This window comes from Aquarana catesbeiana, linkage group LG01 (genome assembly GCF_042186555.1).
Source record: "Aquarana catesbeiana isolate 2022-GZ linkage group LG01, ASM4218655v1, whole genome shotgun sequence".
Lineage (NCBI taxonomy): Eukaryota > Metazoa > Chordata > Amphibia > Anura > Ranidae > Aquarana > Aquarana catesbeiana.
In genome coordinates, this window is record NC_133324.1 from 245,170,941 (window position 1) to 245,187,328 (window position 16,388).

The following is a 16,388-nucleotide window of genomic DNA, read 5'->3' on the forward strand; positions in this document are numbered from 1 at the left end:
TATTAAAGTTTTGGCCACGTTTGTTGAATGTTTTTTTTTTTTTCACACTATATAGCTGTTCATTGAACCGATTCTGAAGACTCCTTGTGTTCCTGCCCACATATTGAATGTGGCAAAGATCACATGTGTTACAGTTGTAAAATGATTCTATTTTGAACTCCTTTCCATTCACAGAGGAGTGGACAATTTCTCCCCTCGATATATGGCTGCAACAAGGGCAACAAGATGAACCACACCTGTAGTTACCCTTGAAGTGCAGCCAAGTATGCATGCAAACACTCAGTACACTGCCTTTGCAGCTTAAGGTGCTAAATGTGATTCAACGGCATGGTTTTAGGTCCCCAACAGATAATCTAAACAAGCCATTCAATTCAAATTCCAGCTATTTTTTTTTTCTAGATTGGATCAAGTGCAGAAGGGATATCATGTGGAGTGCTCAAATGTAAAAATAAGCCAACAGTCTGAAAATCATATTGAAGTTTTTACTGAAGTATCCTATAGTACAAGGGTACATTTCACCAACCTTGCCTCATATGAAACTTCAGGAAAACATCAATACAGTTTTGGACTTGCTGGACAGGTTCTACATTTGTGTTGACTGCAGTTGAAAAGGCATATGAAATACTGATGTAGTACAGATTGATATGTCTTTTTTTTTTTTTGTGCTGCCTGTCCATTTACGGCAGGGGTAGGCAACCTCGGCCCTCCAGCTGTGGTGAATCTACAAATCCCATCATGACTCTAGGAGTCATGCCTGTGATTATGAGGGTCTTGCAATGTCTCATGGGACTTGTAGTTTCACCACAGCTGGAGGGCCAAGGTTGCCTACCCCTGATTTAGGAGATTCCCCCTCTATTTCCACCAGGATAGGTGAGGGGAAATCCAAGATTTACAGTGCTTACAAGTATAGAGGTACATTGTAAATGGGGAAATCTCCTGAGGGGGGATACTTGTTCCAGTGACATAATAAAGGTGAGATTTTCCCTCACTTTGGGAAGATTTTTACTCCCTTCCTTTTTTTGTTTCTGGAAGTTAAAAGAATTGTCGAAGGTGGGAGAGATTCTGACCCCTCCACATGCTTATACACCAATGGCTGCACAGTCTGAATTCCCAAATAATTACACTTTTGCTAAAGCCTGGGCAGTTGAAAATAGCATGTCCTTTTTGGTGATAATTTCTTTTTAACAATTCTCTGATGAAATCATTTTTCTAGAGACATGGATAAGGTCATGTATGAAAACATCCACAGGCAACTGTTTTGTTTTTTTTTGTTTTTTTTTTTTTTTTGTTTTTTAAGGGCAGATGAGAAAACAAATCCAAAAATGTAGCTAGTTGCTGTAACACCTCACACTTCTTGCCTGCAGTTTTCATAAATGATCCCAACTGTGTTTTCTCTTTCCTCTGGAACTTTGAGTCTGGTATCTTTAATGGTTCATCTGGAGTTGCATGTTAATATAGAAGCTGATAAAGTATCTTCTGTGCATGTGTTACATGGGAAATCTCTGCATATATTTTACAAGGTACCTGGATTTAGAAACTGCAAGTGCATGCAAAGCACGATGGTGATTGGGATTTGCTTTTGCATTTATTTGACATAACTGGGCTTGCAAATAAAGGAATGCAGCCATTCTGAGGTTGGGTCCATGTTCATGGATGCAACCTTTTAAGGCCTTAGTCCATCCATACCTGATCTCATTTGCCAAGGTGAGCCAAGCCAAATGGAAGCACCTCTTTTGCTCAAGATCTCCATACAGTGGAGTCTTCAATAGATTGCAGCAGCTAGTAAGTTCTATAAACAGGGGTTAATTTTTTTTTTTAAATTGTTCAGTTTGGGAGAACTTTAATTTATTCAGGTGTATCCCTTTAGGGTTAATAATTGAATGAGAACAACTTGCACCTAGTAGATTCAGAACCAGCAGAATGGCTTCATTCACTGAAATAATTCAATTTTACAGGCCTACAGCAACCTGCTCCTTTTTACATCATTGGCATTTTCTGTTATGTGAATGAAGAAATAACTTGCTTCTCCATTTTCAGTTGCAGCAAAATGGTGGGGCACCAAAAGAATTGACTATGCCCTTTATTGTCCGGATGCGCTTACTGCTTTCCCCACAGTTGCCCTTCCTCACCTTTTCCATGCCAGTTACTGGGAATCCACTGATGTTGTTTCATTCCTCTTGAGACAGGTGAGAGAAACATTTGCTATTTACTTCTGTAGCAAAAGGATACACAATAATTTTACTCTTGCTGTGTAGCCTGATAATATCTAGAATATGTGTGTTTGGGGCTGTGCACCTACACTCGCACAGCTGTGAAATTGGCAGCAGCGGCTGTGTCCTTGCAGCCGCTGCATCCCAATTGACAAGAATAGGACTGCCTGCATGGAGGTGTATGGTACACCTGTGCAGGCAAACACAGCACTCATGCGGGTGTATGCTGTAGTACACAAGACAATCCACACTTTGGCACCATAGCGCTCAGGGGGACTTGAGAACCTTGACCGGTAATATAAGTTGATATCATCAGATCTCTGTCAAAACGGGAACGTTCATCCAATGCAGCCCTTGCTAGATCGGGGAATCTTAAAAAACCTAGACAAAACAAAGGGAGCGAAGGCCTAGTGCATCATCATCTTCATTTATTGAATAAAAACAAATGAGTGCATACTCACAAAAGCCAAGGTATAAAAGTGTGGTACAAAACCCAGGAAACAGGTGAGCCTGAAGCTGTAACACTAAGGGTCCCTATATGTATCAACTGTCACTGACCTGTTTAGAGGCACATGTCCTCTTCATCAGAGCAAAGTAGTCTGTATGATCTGTTTCTTCTTAAATACAGGACCTTTCTAAAATCCCTCCTCCAAAGAGGAGGGATGGACCAGTCAACTCCGCCCCATGGGTCAACCTCCAGAGTGTCCAATATATGACTAATCATTGCAATTATGATTAATGTTCCATTGCATAATAGCATGTATATTGTCACATTTACAAGACCACCATGCATTTGATGATCACTATCAATATTAATGAACTCAATCCCAATAAACCAAGATTCATTGTCCAGAATATTATATATATATATATATATATATATATATATATATCAATCACACGCACGCCCTATATTAACGTGTGTGTAAGCCAAACTGTCACATTAATCCACATAGGTGGTGCGTTTATCCAACTCACATTTGCAGGGTCTCTATAGTTTAAGACCACTTTCACGCTGGGGCGGTGTGGGCGTAAGCGGTAAAGCACTGCTAGTTTTAGCTGCGCTTTACCACTGTTATAGCGGCTCTTTTTGGCCGCTAGCGGGGTGCTTTTAACCCCCACTTCAGCAGCGCTGCCCATTCATTTCAATGGGCAGGGCGTTTTGGAACCGGTTTATACACCACTCCCGCACCGCTCCCCAAAGATGCTGCTTGCAGGACTTTTTTTTACAGGCGCTATTTTTGGTGCTGAAACGCCCGAAAAGCGCCCAGTGTAAAAGGGGTCCAAGGCTTTTCTGGTGCTCAGTCTGCAAGAAGCGGCCAGCCGCCACTCTCCCATATCTCTTGAAGTGCATGCTGGCGAGTATTGGACCGCAAGCAGCCCACTGACTGTAAACCAGCACTGGAAGTGCATCATCACTATTCCAACCCCAAGCTATGGGCTGCTTATATGCCATTACGGCATGTTTCAGACTTTGAGAGGAGGACCTAAAGAGCCATATTTGTGAAGCCTCAAGTCACATACACACAGTCTCTCTTGACCCAGGCATAAGACACCAACTATGGCCATATATGAGTATATATATGTCACATACATTTCAAATCACCAAGTGTGAATGCAGCCTCAGTTACAAGCTGTTGTGTGTTTTGTATACATTTTATCATAAACTGTGAGTAACTATGGTCCATTAAAGACAGACATATGGCTACTATCCAAAATAATAACATTTGTCATAGGTTGTAGTGGACGCTGCAAAAGCCAATGCAGGCAAAATCGAACAGTTAAAAGTTTTTTGACCTACTGTACTGTCTCAGCTTTGTGAGAAGAAAGGTTATTCTTCTTTGTCTACCAACGTGTATGAATTAACATTACTGGTAAAATACAGCACCTATGGTGTCTAAAAGTGCCAGCATTCCTCCTCATATCAGTGCCTTTGTGCCTAGAGAAGATCCTGGATCCTAGTCTCTGGCCATGTACAAACATTACCTACAAATTGAGATTAAAGTTGCCCAGAATTCCAAAAGTTACAATTTGCTAAGTTATAGGGAACATCTATAAATATTAGTTGTTGAGGAGACAAGTTTGAAGAGAAAGCTGGAGTCTGATAATCTTTCACAGTACTTTATCTGGTAAAATATAAACAATTTGAGGCATCCATGCAAACACAACAGAACGCTAACATGTTTCAGCAGAAGCTTTAATCAGACATCTGGAGAAGATCGTGGTTCAGGAGAGGTGTGGAGGAAGATAAACTAGCCATGTATCCTAATGATATATGTCACGGAACGTCCCACACTCCGCTTGAGTGCTTCCGTCATATACCACTTCCTCCCAGTCTGTATACAGATATCCCAACCTTTCTGAGCACAAACAAGGCGACACTTGCTTGTTGCTACCAAGAACTGACTTTATTCAGAACCAGAATACAGTCTTATATACACAGGAGAAGATTACTCTAACAATACAAACGTAACCTAATTAACATGAGCTAATTATCTAATCCTTTATACAGCCTAGGTGACTGAGACATGACCTTTCGCCCAGACTTGTGGTCACCGAGCTTCACACAGTTATATCAACACAATGGCAGTCGTCCCGTCTCCTACATTGTATAGAGGACAATGTCATTAGCTCATTCAATTAACATAAACACAGGTTGATGACACCAGCGTCTCCTCACAGGATGTGTCCCAACAGAATGAATCCATTGAAAATCCAGGGCCCATAATCAAAAGGCAACAGGCTTGCATACAGTCCTCTCCAACAGCCTCTGTCCCGGCTAGGTCTGTGACATTTCTCCCCTTTCGGCAGGAGACTAACACAGGAGGAGACCCCAGACGGGTTGACTCCGAAGTTAGTCCATAGTTCCAGTCCTCTACTGCCTGTACCCACACAGTACCCCAAACAAATTGTTCCAAACAGAGTATTACTCACCCAGCCAACCTCTGCCTCTCTCAGAGAACATATCTGCCGCTGGAGAGAGGCCTGGACTGGCTCTTCTCCCTGGAATCCTTTCTGCCGCTGGAGAGAAGACAGGGTGTCTGGGCTCACTCTGTCATGCTGTTGGGGATCGGGGCCCACTGCCCAGCATCCCTGGGGTATACAGGTGGAGACTGAAGTCCCATCCACCTTCACAGGAAATCCATCCTCTGTTAGTTGAGGGCAGAGTCCAGCAGTCCTCGGCCCTGTTGCCAGCCCTTCTGCTGGAAACCCCACACCATCTGTTCCGGCTAACTGTTGGAGAGGGAGGCCGACTGCCCCGCCTCCCTGGAACTCTGTAGTTGTAGCAGAGGTTGGTAGCACTCTGCCCTGTTGCCAGCACTTCTGCTGGGGACTCCGCATCCTCTGCTCCGGCTAACTGTTGGGGCAGGAGGCTGGCTTCCTCCACTCCCAAACTGTGTAGCTGCCATTGGGGAGGTGAGCCGGCTGCTTCCTTTGCTATTCCCTCATCTGGCTGCTGGGACGACATGTCGATGGTACTGTCTCCCAGGTACACGGATCTTTGCTGGGGAGGAAAGCCCACTTCCTCCACCCTGGCCAACTGTTGGGGAGGGACAACACACACCTCCTCTCCCTTCTCCCCCTGTATCTGCTGCTGGGAAGTGATTGCCATCTTCTCAGCCTGAGCCTCCACAATTGCTGCAGGTGTGGGGCAGAGGTCTTGGACCCTCTGTCCGGTTGCCAGCACTTCTGCTGGGGGTTTGCCAGGTGGTTCCTCCTCTACAGAAACGTCTATTAAATCACCAGTCTCTGGAATTGGTAAAAGTGTGGGACAGAGGTCTTGGACCCTCTGTTCAGTTACCAGATCTTCAGCTGGAGAAGTTTGTTTTAACTCCATAGATGCTGCTAGCAGAAAATCACATGTCCCTGTCAGTGTTGTGGGAGAAAGGCCGACTACCTCTTCTCTCAGGAAGGCTGAAGCCACTGTTGGTGCTGGGCAGAACACAGTGAACTTTGGCCCTGATAGCAGCTCTTCTGCTGGAGGCTCATTAGGTTGTTCTTCCTCAGCAGAAAAGTCTATCAAATCCCATGTCTCTGCAACTGATGTCTGGGGATGGAGGTTCACCATCTCCTGTCCATGGAACCCAGAAGATGTTATCAGTGCTGGGCAGAGGTTAGCAGAGCTCTGCCCTGTTGTCAGCACTTCAGCTTTGGGGATGGCAATCTCCAGATTTTCCACTGCAGATTCTCTGGCATGCTGCTGGACAGGCACATTCCTCCATCCAAGATCATCCCATGCAGAAACAGGATCATCAAGGTCAGTCAGCACTTGCTGCATCCGCCATAAGACCTCCGCCTCCATAGCTGTGGGGGCAGGTTGGCAAAGCACACTACTGCTCTGCCACATTGCCGACTCTTCAGCCAGGATTTCAGGGTTGTCAGCTGGTATTTCCTGATAGTCCCAGGCAAAGGGAGCCCAGCCCTGGCACTGAGCAATGTCTAGCAGCCGTCTGTAGGCGATCTCTAGCTCCCATTCCTGAACGGCCAGAAACTCCAAATCTTCCTGTGCCCAGTGCACTTCCGAAATGTTCAGTAGCCCTTCTCTGAAATCCATGATTTTGTCCACCCGCCGCTCCAAATCACTCCCAAAGTTAGGGTCCCCTGTCAGCTTCACAAACAACAGTCCCAAGCCGCCGTAGCTTAAGCCTTCCGTTGGGCTGTCATCCGCTATCCAGGGACATGCTTGGGATACATGCCACCGGAGGGCTCTGTAGCTCTCATCCAGCTTTATCTCTGCCCAGACCAGCCTGCTTAATTCAGCTGTCTGCTTCTTGTGTGGTTTTTCTCCCAAAAACCGCACCCGCAGTCCGTACTGCGACGAGTACCTTTCCTCGATGGAGGGGAGAACTTTTCCCTGGTGTCGCTGCTCACGGGCTAGCGCTTCCTTCCAGAGTTTGCAGCGAATAGAATCACACCATCCCAGCAGGACCTGCTCCGATACTGGTCCTCTGTGCTGTATCTGCATCTCTCGCAACCTCCTTCTGAATTCCTCATCCATGGCGGCTGGTATCTGTACCTCTCCTCTCCTGCTATCTGGACCTTGGATCCAGATGGAAGTTTGGATGTCCCAGACTGCAGGAAGCTTTCCCGCTGCTTGCCACCAATGTCACGGAACGTCCCACACTCCGCTTGAGTGCTTCCGTCATATACCACTTCCTCCCAGTCTGTATACAGATATCCCAACCTCTCTGAGCACAAACAAGGCGACACTTGCTTGTTGCTACCAAGAACTGACTTTATTCAGAACCAGAATACAGTCTTATATACACAGGAGAAGATTACTCTAACAATACAAACGTAACCTAATTAACATGAGCTAATTATCTAATCCTTTATACAGCCTAGGTGACTGAGACATGACCTTTCGCCCAGACTTGTGGTCACCGAGCTTCACACAGTTATATCAACACAATGGCAGTCGTCCCGTCTCCTACATTGTATAGAGGACAATGTCATTAGCTCATTCAATTAACATAAACACAGGTTGATGACACCAGCATCTCCTCACAGGATGTGTCCCAACAGAATGAATCCATTGAAAATCCAGGGCCCATAATCAAAAGGCAACAGGCTTGCATACAGTCCTCTCCAACAGCCTCTGTCCCGGCTAGGTCTGTGACAATATGCTTATCTTCTTTTCGACTATACATTCCTCAATAGACAATGTACTGTCTCTGAGGAATTTGGGTGTTATTCTAGTCTGCGCATCAGCTGTCCTAGGACTAAAATAGGAATACAGATCACTAAATGTAATAATGAACATATTCTTCTACATTTGACACCTCTGTTGTTGTCAAAACTTAATGCAACTGTCGGCATGGGTTCCCCCTTTCAGTGGCAGGGAGGGCAAATCTAAGGAAGATGGCATGGATGCCTCAAATACACTATTTTATACTCTAAATAACTGTGTTTGGGGTGTTTAGAAATCTAATACAGAAGAAGAAAGTGTTCAGAATTAGACTAGAATATTGGGCAGGTGAGCGGCCTCTCAGCCAGCTCTCCTTGGATACATTTTATTGCTTCTTAGCTTCAACATCTTTTGGGGTGGGGACAGAAGGAAGGTATCATATAAAATGCTCCAATACTTGTATGCTGAGCATAATTCTCTCTACCCTCTTAAAGGTAAGAGCTACCTTAAATTTCCAAGTGTTTTCTTACCCCATTTTTTATTGGGAAAGTGTGGAATGCTGCAAAACAGCGATTAGGAATTAAAAGCATAATAAAATATCCTCCATTATGGTCCTGTGAGCTCCTCCTGGAGCTAACCAAGTTTCCTTCTTTCCCCGAAAGCAGAAAGCCAGTATTGTAACAGTAGCACATCTGTACTCTCAAGAATATCCTTCAATCATTCCAACAATTACCTGAGATGTTCTAGTTCTATAACAAATGTTTTTAAGATTTGCAAGTCTGACAATCCTCACAAATACAGGTTATCTACACTTGCACAAATGGTTCTCTTAGATTGTGCAAGCTACCTCTATTAAAGTGTTAATATCCCACCTTTATACAAAATTTTACTTAAACACCTTTTTAAAATACCCTCTTCAGTATAAATGGGAAAAAGACTTGAGTACCCTCTCTGATGACCAATGGGATTTAGTGATAACCCAAGGTGTCTTTATTCCCGACATGTAGACTTACTTAACTGTTTTTGCTGCATAGAACATATAGAACACCTAAATTATGTATGCAGTGAGGCTTCCCAAAGAACCAATGTTGTATGAAATGTGACAGAGGCCAGGGAGGCAAGCTGCATCTACTCTGGAAATCGCCTAAATTGGTTGACAGGAACACCAGGGATTTCACACAAAGGAAGCAATACAAAAAAAACAGGATACTGTTTCGTACAAGTACATGGTACAGCAGGCACGTATCAGAAATATGAAATGTTGAGTTTACATACTCTTTAACCAGACTTTCCATATGCAATTGGGATGTAACCCTTTTATTACTATATTGGGGTAATTCGATACTGATTCTGTTAATACATGATAGAGGCAGTAACAAGTACACTATTTATAGTTAGAAAACTAATTTCAAGAAAATGTGTTGTATAAACTCCACCTTTGCTTAGTGATTAGTTGGAAGAAATGCAAAGAATCCTTACTCTTGAGAAAATAACCTACCAGCACCAAAGTACAGCAGTGAAATGTACTATTGTGGTCTTGTTGAATAGACAACCATGACTTAATAATCTAATGAAATTAGTGCTTGCTGCTCCTCCAGTGGTACTGTATCATAACAACACCCAGATGTAAGCATGTCCTGTGCAGTCTCTCAATCCCGTGACAGGTCGATTGTGTTATGCCCCTGTGTTATGCCCCTGTGTTATGCCCCTCCCAGTCTTAGTCAATGTACATGGGTGTTTCCAATATGCGTTAAGCTGGTCATACATTATTCCGTAATTCTGTTTTTGTTTTGTTCAGCCAGCCGGCAGAAGAAAAAAAAAAGAAAAAGGAATCCTCCCTGCTGTGCTATTGTATTCTGACAGCTGGGAGACTCCCCCCACTGTCAGATTACAAAGATCAGTGTGGCAGTCATTGGTTGCATGTGTTGATCGAGCAGCTTTTCTCAGACAGGGCAGTTGAATAGAAGTTGATCGATAGAGCAACTTCAGTTCAACTGCAGTGGCCATACATGGATCGAAATTCATCCAGTCCCTTCTTGAACTAGCTGAATTTCGATCCATATTTGGCCAGCTTTATATGTACAATACTCAGCCTGTTGGTGATCTCTTTAATAATCTCTTTAATAAACTGGATAAAAAAAAAAAGTAAACATATAGATACATACCGAAGCCATATATATATATATTTATATATATATTTATATATATATATATATATATATATATATATATATATATATATATATATATATATAATCAATCATATATTCAGGTATCAAATATATTAAAGAGGAAGTGTAAAGCCTCTGAAGAAAAAAAAAACATGCACCCTGCAAGACAAAGACATAAGCGCTAGTATGCATTGCATACTAGCTCATTATGAATTACTTACCTGAGATCGAAGCCCCCCTTGTTCACGTCCTTCGTCGGCACAATGATACCCGGAGTGACTTCAGGGTATCGCTGCTCCGGCGCTGTGAGTGGCCGGAGCAGCGATGACGTCACTCCAGCGCATGCGCGTGGGAGCCGTCAGTGACGGCATGCTCGCCTTCACTAACGGCATGCTCAGTGCGCCTGCGCCTTTTGTCTACGGCGCAGTTGTCCCAGAGGGTTTACAACCACTTTAAACTCGCTTAATTCAGCAAACTGCACAATTCTTAATCTCGCCCTCATATTTTCCTATACATTTCTTGACCATCTTTGTTATTTCTCAAATTCTGTTCTTTAGTCAGGGTCCTACTATCAATATAGAATTAGCTCAATTGGACTAGCAGTTAGACACTTCAGATGCCCATGCCCAGTAGTCTGCCCATGACCAGGTCCACCGGTGCGAGCCCCGGTATATCCAGCCATGGTCCCCATAGTTTCTCAAACTTTTGGGGGCATCCCCTGTGTTGTTATATTATTTTTTCTTTCCTGAGCATTTCACCTACTGCGTTAACCCACTCCTTTAGAGCAGGAGGATCTTCTGATATCAGTGCGTCATTATAAGTTTGCGTGCCAGAAATAGAGATTTGTCACCTTAGAGCACTCTTCCCATTCTAACTCGTCGAGTACATTGAGTATGCAGTGTTTTGGATTTGTAGGCATCGAGACCTAAAACGCCCTGTGTATGGTGTCCACCACACCCTTCCAATAGGGGTGGAGTTTCGGGCACCCCCACAGTAGGTGGATCAGGTCACCATGGTCTCTCTTGCATCTGGCACACAGTGGGGTGGGGCCTAAGCCCCATAGCATGCAATCTGGGGGGGGTGTAATATACTCGTAGCAGTATATATATTTGCGTCAATCTTTGTGAAACATTCAAGGACCAAGTGGGCACCGCCTGCAGAATCTCCTCCCACCGATCTCTATCGGGCCCACATCTCCCTCCCACTTGGCCAGCATTAGCAGGGGATGTTTGCCCAGAAAGCTCTGTAGTAACATGCTATAACATTGCGATATAAATCCCTTAGTGTTGACAGCTCTTGCAATCAAATTAAACAGTGGGGTTGGTGAAGGGGTCCATTCCGTGGATCTGCTCTGGGCCATTATGGCATGTTTTAGTTGCATATAATAGAACCGCATGGACTGAGGCAACCCAAAAAGTCCCTGTAGGGATTCAAATGTATGGAGTTTCCCATTGTGAAAGATCTGTCTGAGATATACCACCCCATATCTCCTCCACAGCTTTCCATGCTGTAGTTTGGCCAATTTGGGGTATGTGTCATTAAGCCATATTGGACTGTAGTCCATATATCTTGTCACTCCCTGTAAGTATTTAGTTTTGTTCCAAATTTTTTGAATAAGGTTGTAGGTCAGGTATCGTTTATTTGGTTTGCCAGAGTCCAGCGCCTCCAAAGCTGTTGGTACCAAGTCCTTCATTACTGTGTGTAGCATCACTAGATCTGATGAGCCACTGACATTACCCTCTGTGTTCGAATGTAATGTGCCGATTAGTTGCTGTAGCTGGGCAGCTATATAGTAGAGCCAGGAATTTGGGAGGGCGAGCCCTCCCTCATCATTAGGGCGTTGGGGGTACTCAAGTTTAATTCTAGGTGAGCGGTTTTTCCATATAAGCGTTCGAAATAGGGAGTTTACAATTCTGAACGTCTTTAGAGTCACTACCATTGTTATGGAGTACATATAGTAATTGGGGCATAAGAATCATTTTAATCGGATTCACCCTACCTGCTCCGTTGGTGATCTCTTTGACTGAGATCAAAGGTAGTAATGTTCTAATGATCAGTGTAAGGCCCTTTTCCTGGGTGGACTCCGTTTTGATTAGCAGGGGAACTGATCCCCTGCTGAGCGGTCGGATGACAGGTCCGTGTCCATTCAGTTTCTGGAAAGCGGACATGGACAGAGCATGCTCTGCTCTATAGGTGACTGGATGTAAATGGACTTCGTTGTCCGTTACACCCGACTGCCCTCCGATCCAACGGAGGAGTACAAATCTTTTGTTTTTTAGTAGATTGGCTCTTAGGTAGGCTGGTGTAAATGGACACAAGTGTGTTTACACCAGTTGGTCCATAGTGGTGTATGGACTGTCCGATCAGGTCTGCCTGATCGAACCCTTTGTGTGAAAGGGGCCTTATTAGGACAACATGTGCTTCACCTTTAGTGTGGAGACTGCTGTTCTTTTTGTGTTCCCCTTAATTGTTTTATCATAAACTTTAAAAAAAACACAATATTTAAAAAAAAAAAAAAGGTCAAGGGTACACAACCAGTAACTAAGATCCAGGTTCCTCCTCTTAAAAATAAGTAAATGAAGAGTACTTTTATTTTACCAGTAATGTTGGTTTATAAACTTAGAAAGTAAAGTAGACATGACAGGTCACTTTTATGTGTTCTAAAGCAGTTTTGTCATAATTTGTTAAACGCTTGTAAACAGAGTTTCCCTGATGCCTCACAGTTAGCCGTTTTAAAAGTGCTTTATTAAATGGCTTTTGTAGTTAGACATTTTAAATCTATTTGCTGTACAGCAATACAGACATTTTATTATTTTAGATGTTTTAAAAGTTGATTGCAGGTTTGTTTATCCCAGATGAGTTTTTTCTTTTTTTTTTCAAGATCGGTGGGCTTAATAGAGAAACTAAATCAACCAGGAAACAAATGCATTAAATATGACTTGTTTATTATATCCCTCTGTCTATAGTCTTTATTCATTTATATATTTTAGGTCATGAGGCATGAAACTGCCAGTGTTTTGGAGCTGGTTGGAAAAGAAGTCTCTGTTTTTAGTCCATCAAAGCCAAGAGAGAAATGGCAGAGAAAGCGAACACACGTAAAGCTACGGGTAAATGCTTTTCTTTCACTAGAGCCTCAAAATCTTTTTGCTCATTTACCGTATTTAGTTATTCATTACATGTATTTATATATTACAAACAATATAGGCATATACATAATTTACATAATTTCCTGTTAAGATCCCTGTCTCACATGCATACACAATAGGGCCAATATAAGCAGAAGGATTCATTTTTTTAGTATTGTAATATAAACAATGTAGTTTAAAGTTATCAGCTGATCAGTTATGATGTTGATTTTTAATAAGGAATTATCTTCCTTTTTGTTATATCGCTGTGAACAGCAGATGTACAAATCTGAAAGTTATCTTCTGAGTTTGCATTGTTCTTGCAACCAAAGTGAGACAACTCCCCTAAAACGACGCATACCTGGGATCAAACTGACACATAATGTGAACAGTTCCAATAGACGCCTTCCGACACTTTGCCTGTGTATGTAGTAAAATCCAGCTCCATATTTTTTATTTCTTCATTCTACACCTTGACTTAGAATGTTGGAATATTCATGCTGACTTTGAATTCTTCTTTACTTATTTATCAGAGATAAGCCAGAAGAGTTGTTTTGTTTTTAAGTCATTAATGTTTAATAAAATTAAGTAATATGTTTCCCTTTTCAGTCCTTTTAAGCATACAGGATGTTTAGAAGATGGCAGAATTGAGAAATGGGATACATAGCAAGGGGAAATGCTGCCATATTTTTGTACAGAATGCTGTGTGAGTACACAGCTGGTGTACAAAGGAGAAAGGATGTCTACTTGACCTCATGAGCCCAATGGCACTTGCATCCTCTAAACCTTTACTAGAACAATGACTATAGCAAGTGCAAAGGTCTAAACCAGCCTTTTTCAACCAGGGTGCCTTCTGGGTTCTTCAGGGGTGCCTTGGAAAAATGTCTAAAAATTGCACCAGATTGCCCAAAAATTGTGAACAAGCCAGCGAGTGGATCAAACGTGTTTTGTCACACACAGCCTCAGGTTTTTGCTGTGCAGCAATACCACCATGGGCACTGTGTGGGCCAGCCTTTGGCATCCTAACAACCAGTGACGTCATTGGTTGATATGGATGTTAGGCACCTGCACAGCATCCTAGTTTGCCTCTTCTCTGCCACTCTCCGTCAGCACTGGGGTCACTTTAACTGAGTGAGGGCAAGAAACTGAGAAGAGAAACCCTAGAATACTAGGCTGTGTGCAAAGGTGTATTTGCTTTGTAAGAATATATTTCCCTCTAATGTTGGGTGTCCTAGGTGTGTGGATGTTACTGCGATATGTGCACATTCTCTTGTGGGTGTAACCATGAACAACAATACTGCCCTGACTCCTTGTGTCAATCTATTGCCAGTGTCTTTAGGGCTTATTAACACCAGTACATTGCCTTAGCCCATGTGACTTAAACATGCATTGCATTAGGCAACCTATTTAATTTAAATGGTTTGTAAAACACATAAAATTATGTGACCACCTTTTTTTTTGTTTTGTTTTTATGTAACATGCCAAAACTGACAAATTGTTCACATCTGTTCGCTGTGGTGCAATACAGCGCATGTGCTTTGCAGTACATTGGATTAGTATGTTGGGGTGGCATTCAAAATAGCACTGCAACAACATTGCATTACATGTTTGTACTTAAATTATAGAATGTTGCTGCCAACCACAGAATTAATGATGCTGTAGCTAATGAAGATGGACCCCAGACACTTAATGGACGATTCATGTATGGCCCTCTTGACATGGTCACATTGACTGGTGAAAAGGTAGGTTGTGGTGCATTCGTACTGATATTTGTATGTTAGTGTTTAAGTTGTTAGCTTTACATGTCTTGAGAGTTCTGTTTTTCATGTAAAATTATATACCAGCATACAGTGGGTACTTTCCCTTTCCTGCACATACCAAACTGGTTATTTGGGAAATTCTATTGCATGATAGTCCAATCCACTTATTGTGTTAATTTTTTCAACAACTTTTTGTGTTTTGCGAGTTCTTAAGTTCAAAGGTTTTTCTTTTTAAATTAATTTTTTTGGGACATTCCTCACACACACACTGATAGACTGCACATGTACTATATGTGTAATAGCTGGTACTTATCACCTCAACCCTTCATTGCAGCGGTTTGTATAAGTCATTGCCTATGTTTCTATAACATAACCTAATGACACTCAGCAAAACTGTGCTGCTGCAAACGTTGCTAGAGGTGATTGTGACTGTATTCGTGCATTTACAACAAAAACAATTGAGTGCTGTCTGTGATACTTTTTTTTATTTGCACTATCATTCATATTTTCAAGACTGGCTTTTGGGGTTTTGGGGTGTATTCCCTTCCTTAAAATCCAAGTATTACTAATACAGGAATTTTTAGCAGAGTGTTAAGTAAGACCATCTCTAAAGAGAAAAAAAAACACACAAACATACATTGGGGGGGGGGGGGGTTTAGGGGGGGAGTCACAGAGGTGAGAACGGTAAAAAAAAAAACAGTTGAATAGTGATTTAGAAAACTGAGATCCACATTTAGTCCTTTTATCTTTTGTGTCAAATAAGTTAACATCTTAGTAAATACGTTTTCCTTTCCTGAGTATTTTTGAAGTTCCCTTTAGAAACAATTACTAAACAAATCTCAGGGCTTGTAGAAAAAGAGTTACAATCATTAGTCACAAGTATTGCTAAATTCCTGCAAGAAACAACTGATTTTCTGAACAAGATCAACAATATACAGCAATTACCACCAAACACACTTCTAAGTCACTATGGATGTAGAATCTCTGTACAGCAAGAGCCCTCACATGGATGGGATTGCTGCACGTCTCCGACTTTTATCATCCACACCAAGCCAAAAATACTGCTATGGAAAATAAAAATGGTACCTAATCTGCTTACTTACAGTGAGGGAAAAAGGTATTTGATCCCCTGCTGATTTTGCATATTTGCCCACTGACAAAGAAATGACCATTCTAGAATTTTAATGGTAGGTTTATTTTAACAGTGAGAGACAGAATAACATCAAAAATATACAGAAAAACAGATTTCAAAAAAGTTATTCATTGATTTGGATTTTAATTAGTGAAATAAGTATTTGATCATCCTCTATCAATCAGCAAGATTTCTGACTCCCAGGTGCCTTCTATACAAGCAACAAGCTGAGATTAGGAGCGCTCTCTTAGCCACTTAAGCCCCGGACCATTTGGCTGGCCAAAGACCAGAGCACTTTTTGCGATTCAGCACTGTGTCGCTTTACCTGCCAATTGCGTGGTCGTGCAATGTGGCTCCCAAA

At 42.3% G+C, this 16,388-nt stretch overlaps 1 protein-coding gene across 10 annotated transcripts in view; it reads left to right on the forward strand.

Annotated features, from left to right (window-relative positions):
- The window catches only part of PITPNM2 (phosphatidylinositol transfer protein membrane associated 2), a 466,805-nt gene that overhangs the window by 426,350 nt on the left and 24,067 nt on the right, over window positions 1–16,388 (forward strand). For all 10 annotated transcript variants that reach the window (XM_073627322.1, XM_073627313.1, XM_073627375.1 and 7 more), the window contains 3 exons: window positions 2,038–2,186; window positions 13,001–13,117; window positions 14,761–14,877. In XM_073627322.1, the coding sequence (XP_073483423.1) occupies window positions 2,038–2,186; window positions 13,001–13,117; window positions 14,761–14,877 (383 nt within the window). The remainder of the gene's footprint in view (window positions 1–2,037; window positions 2,187–13,000; window positions 13,118–14,760; window positions 14,878–16,388) is intronic.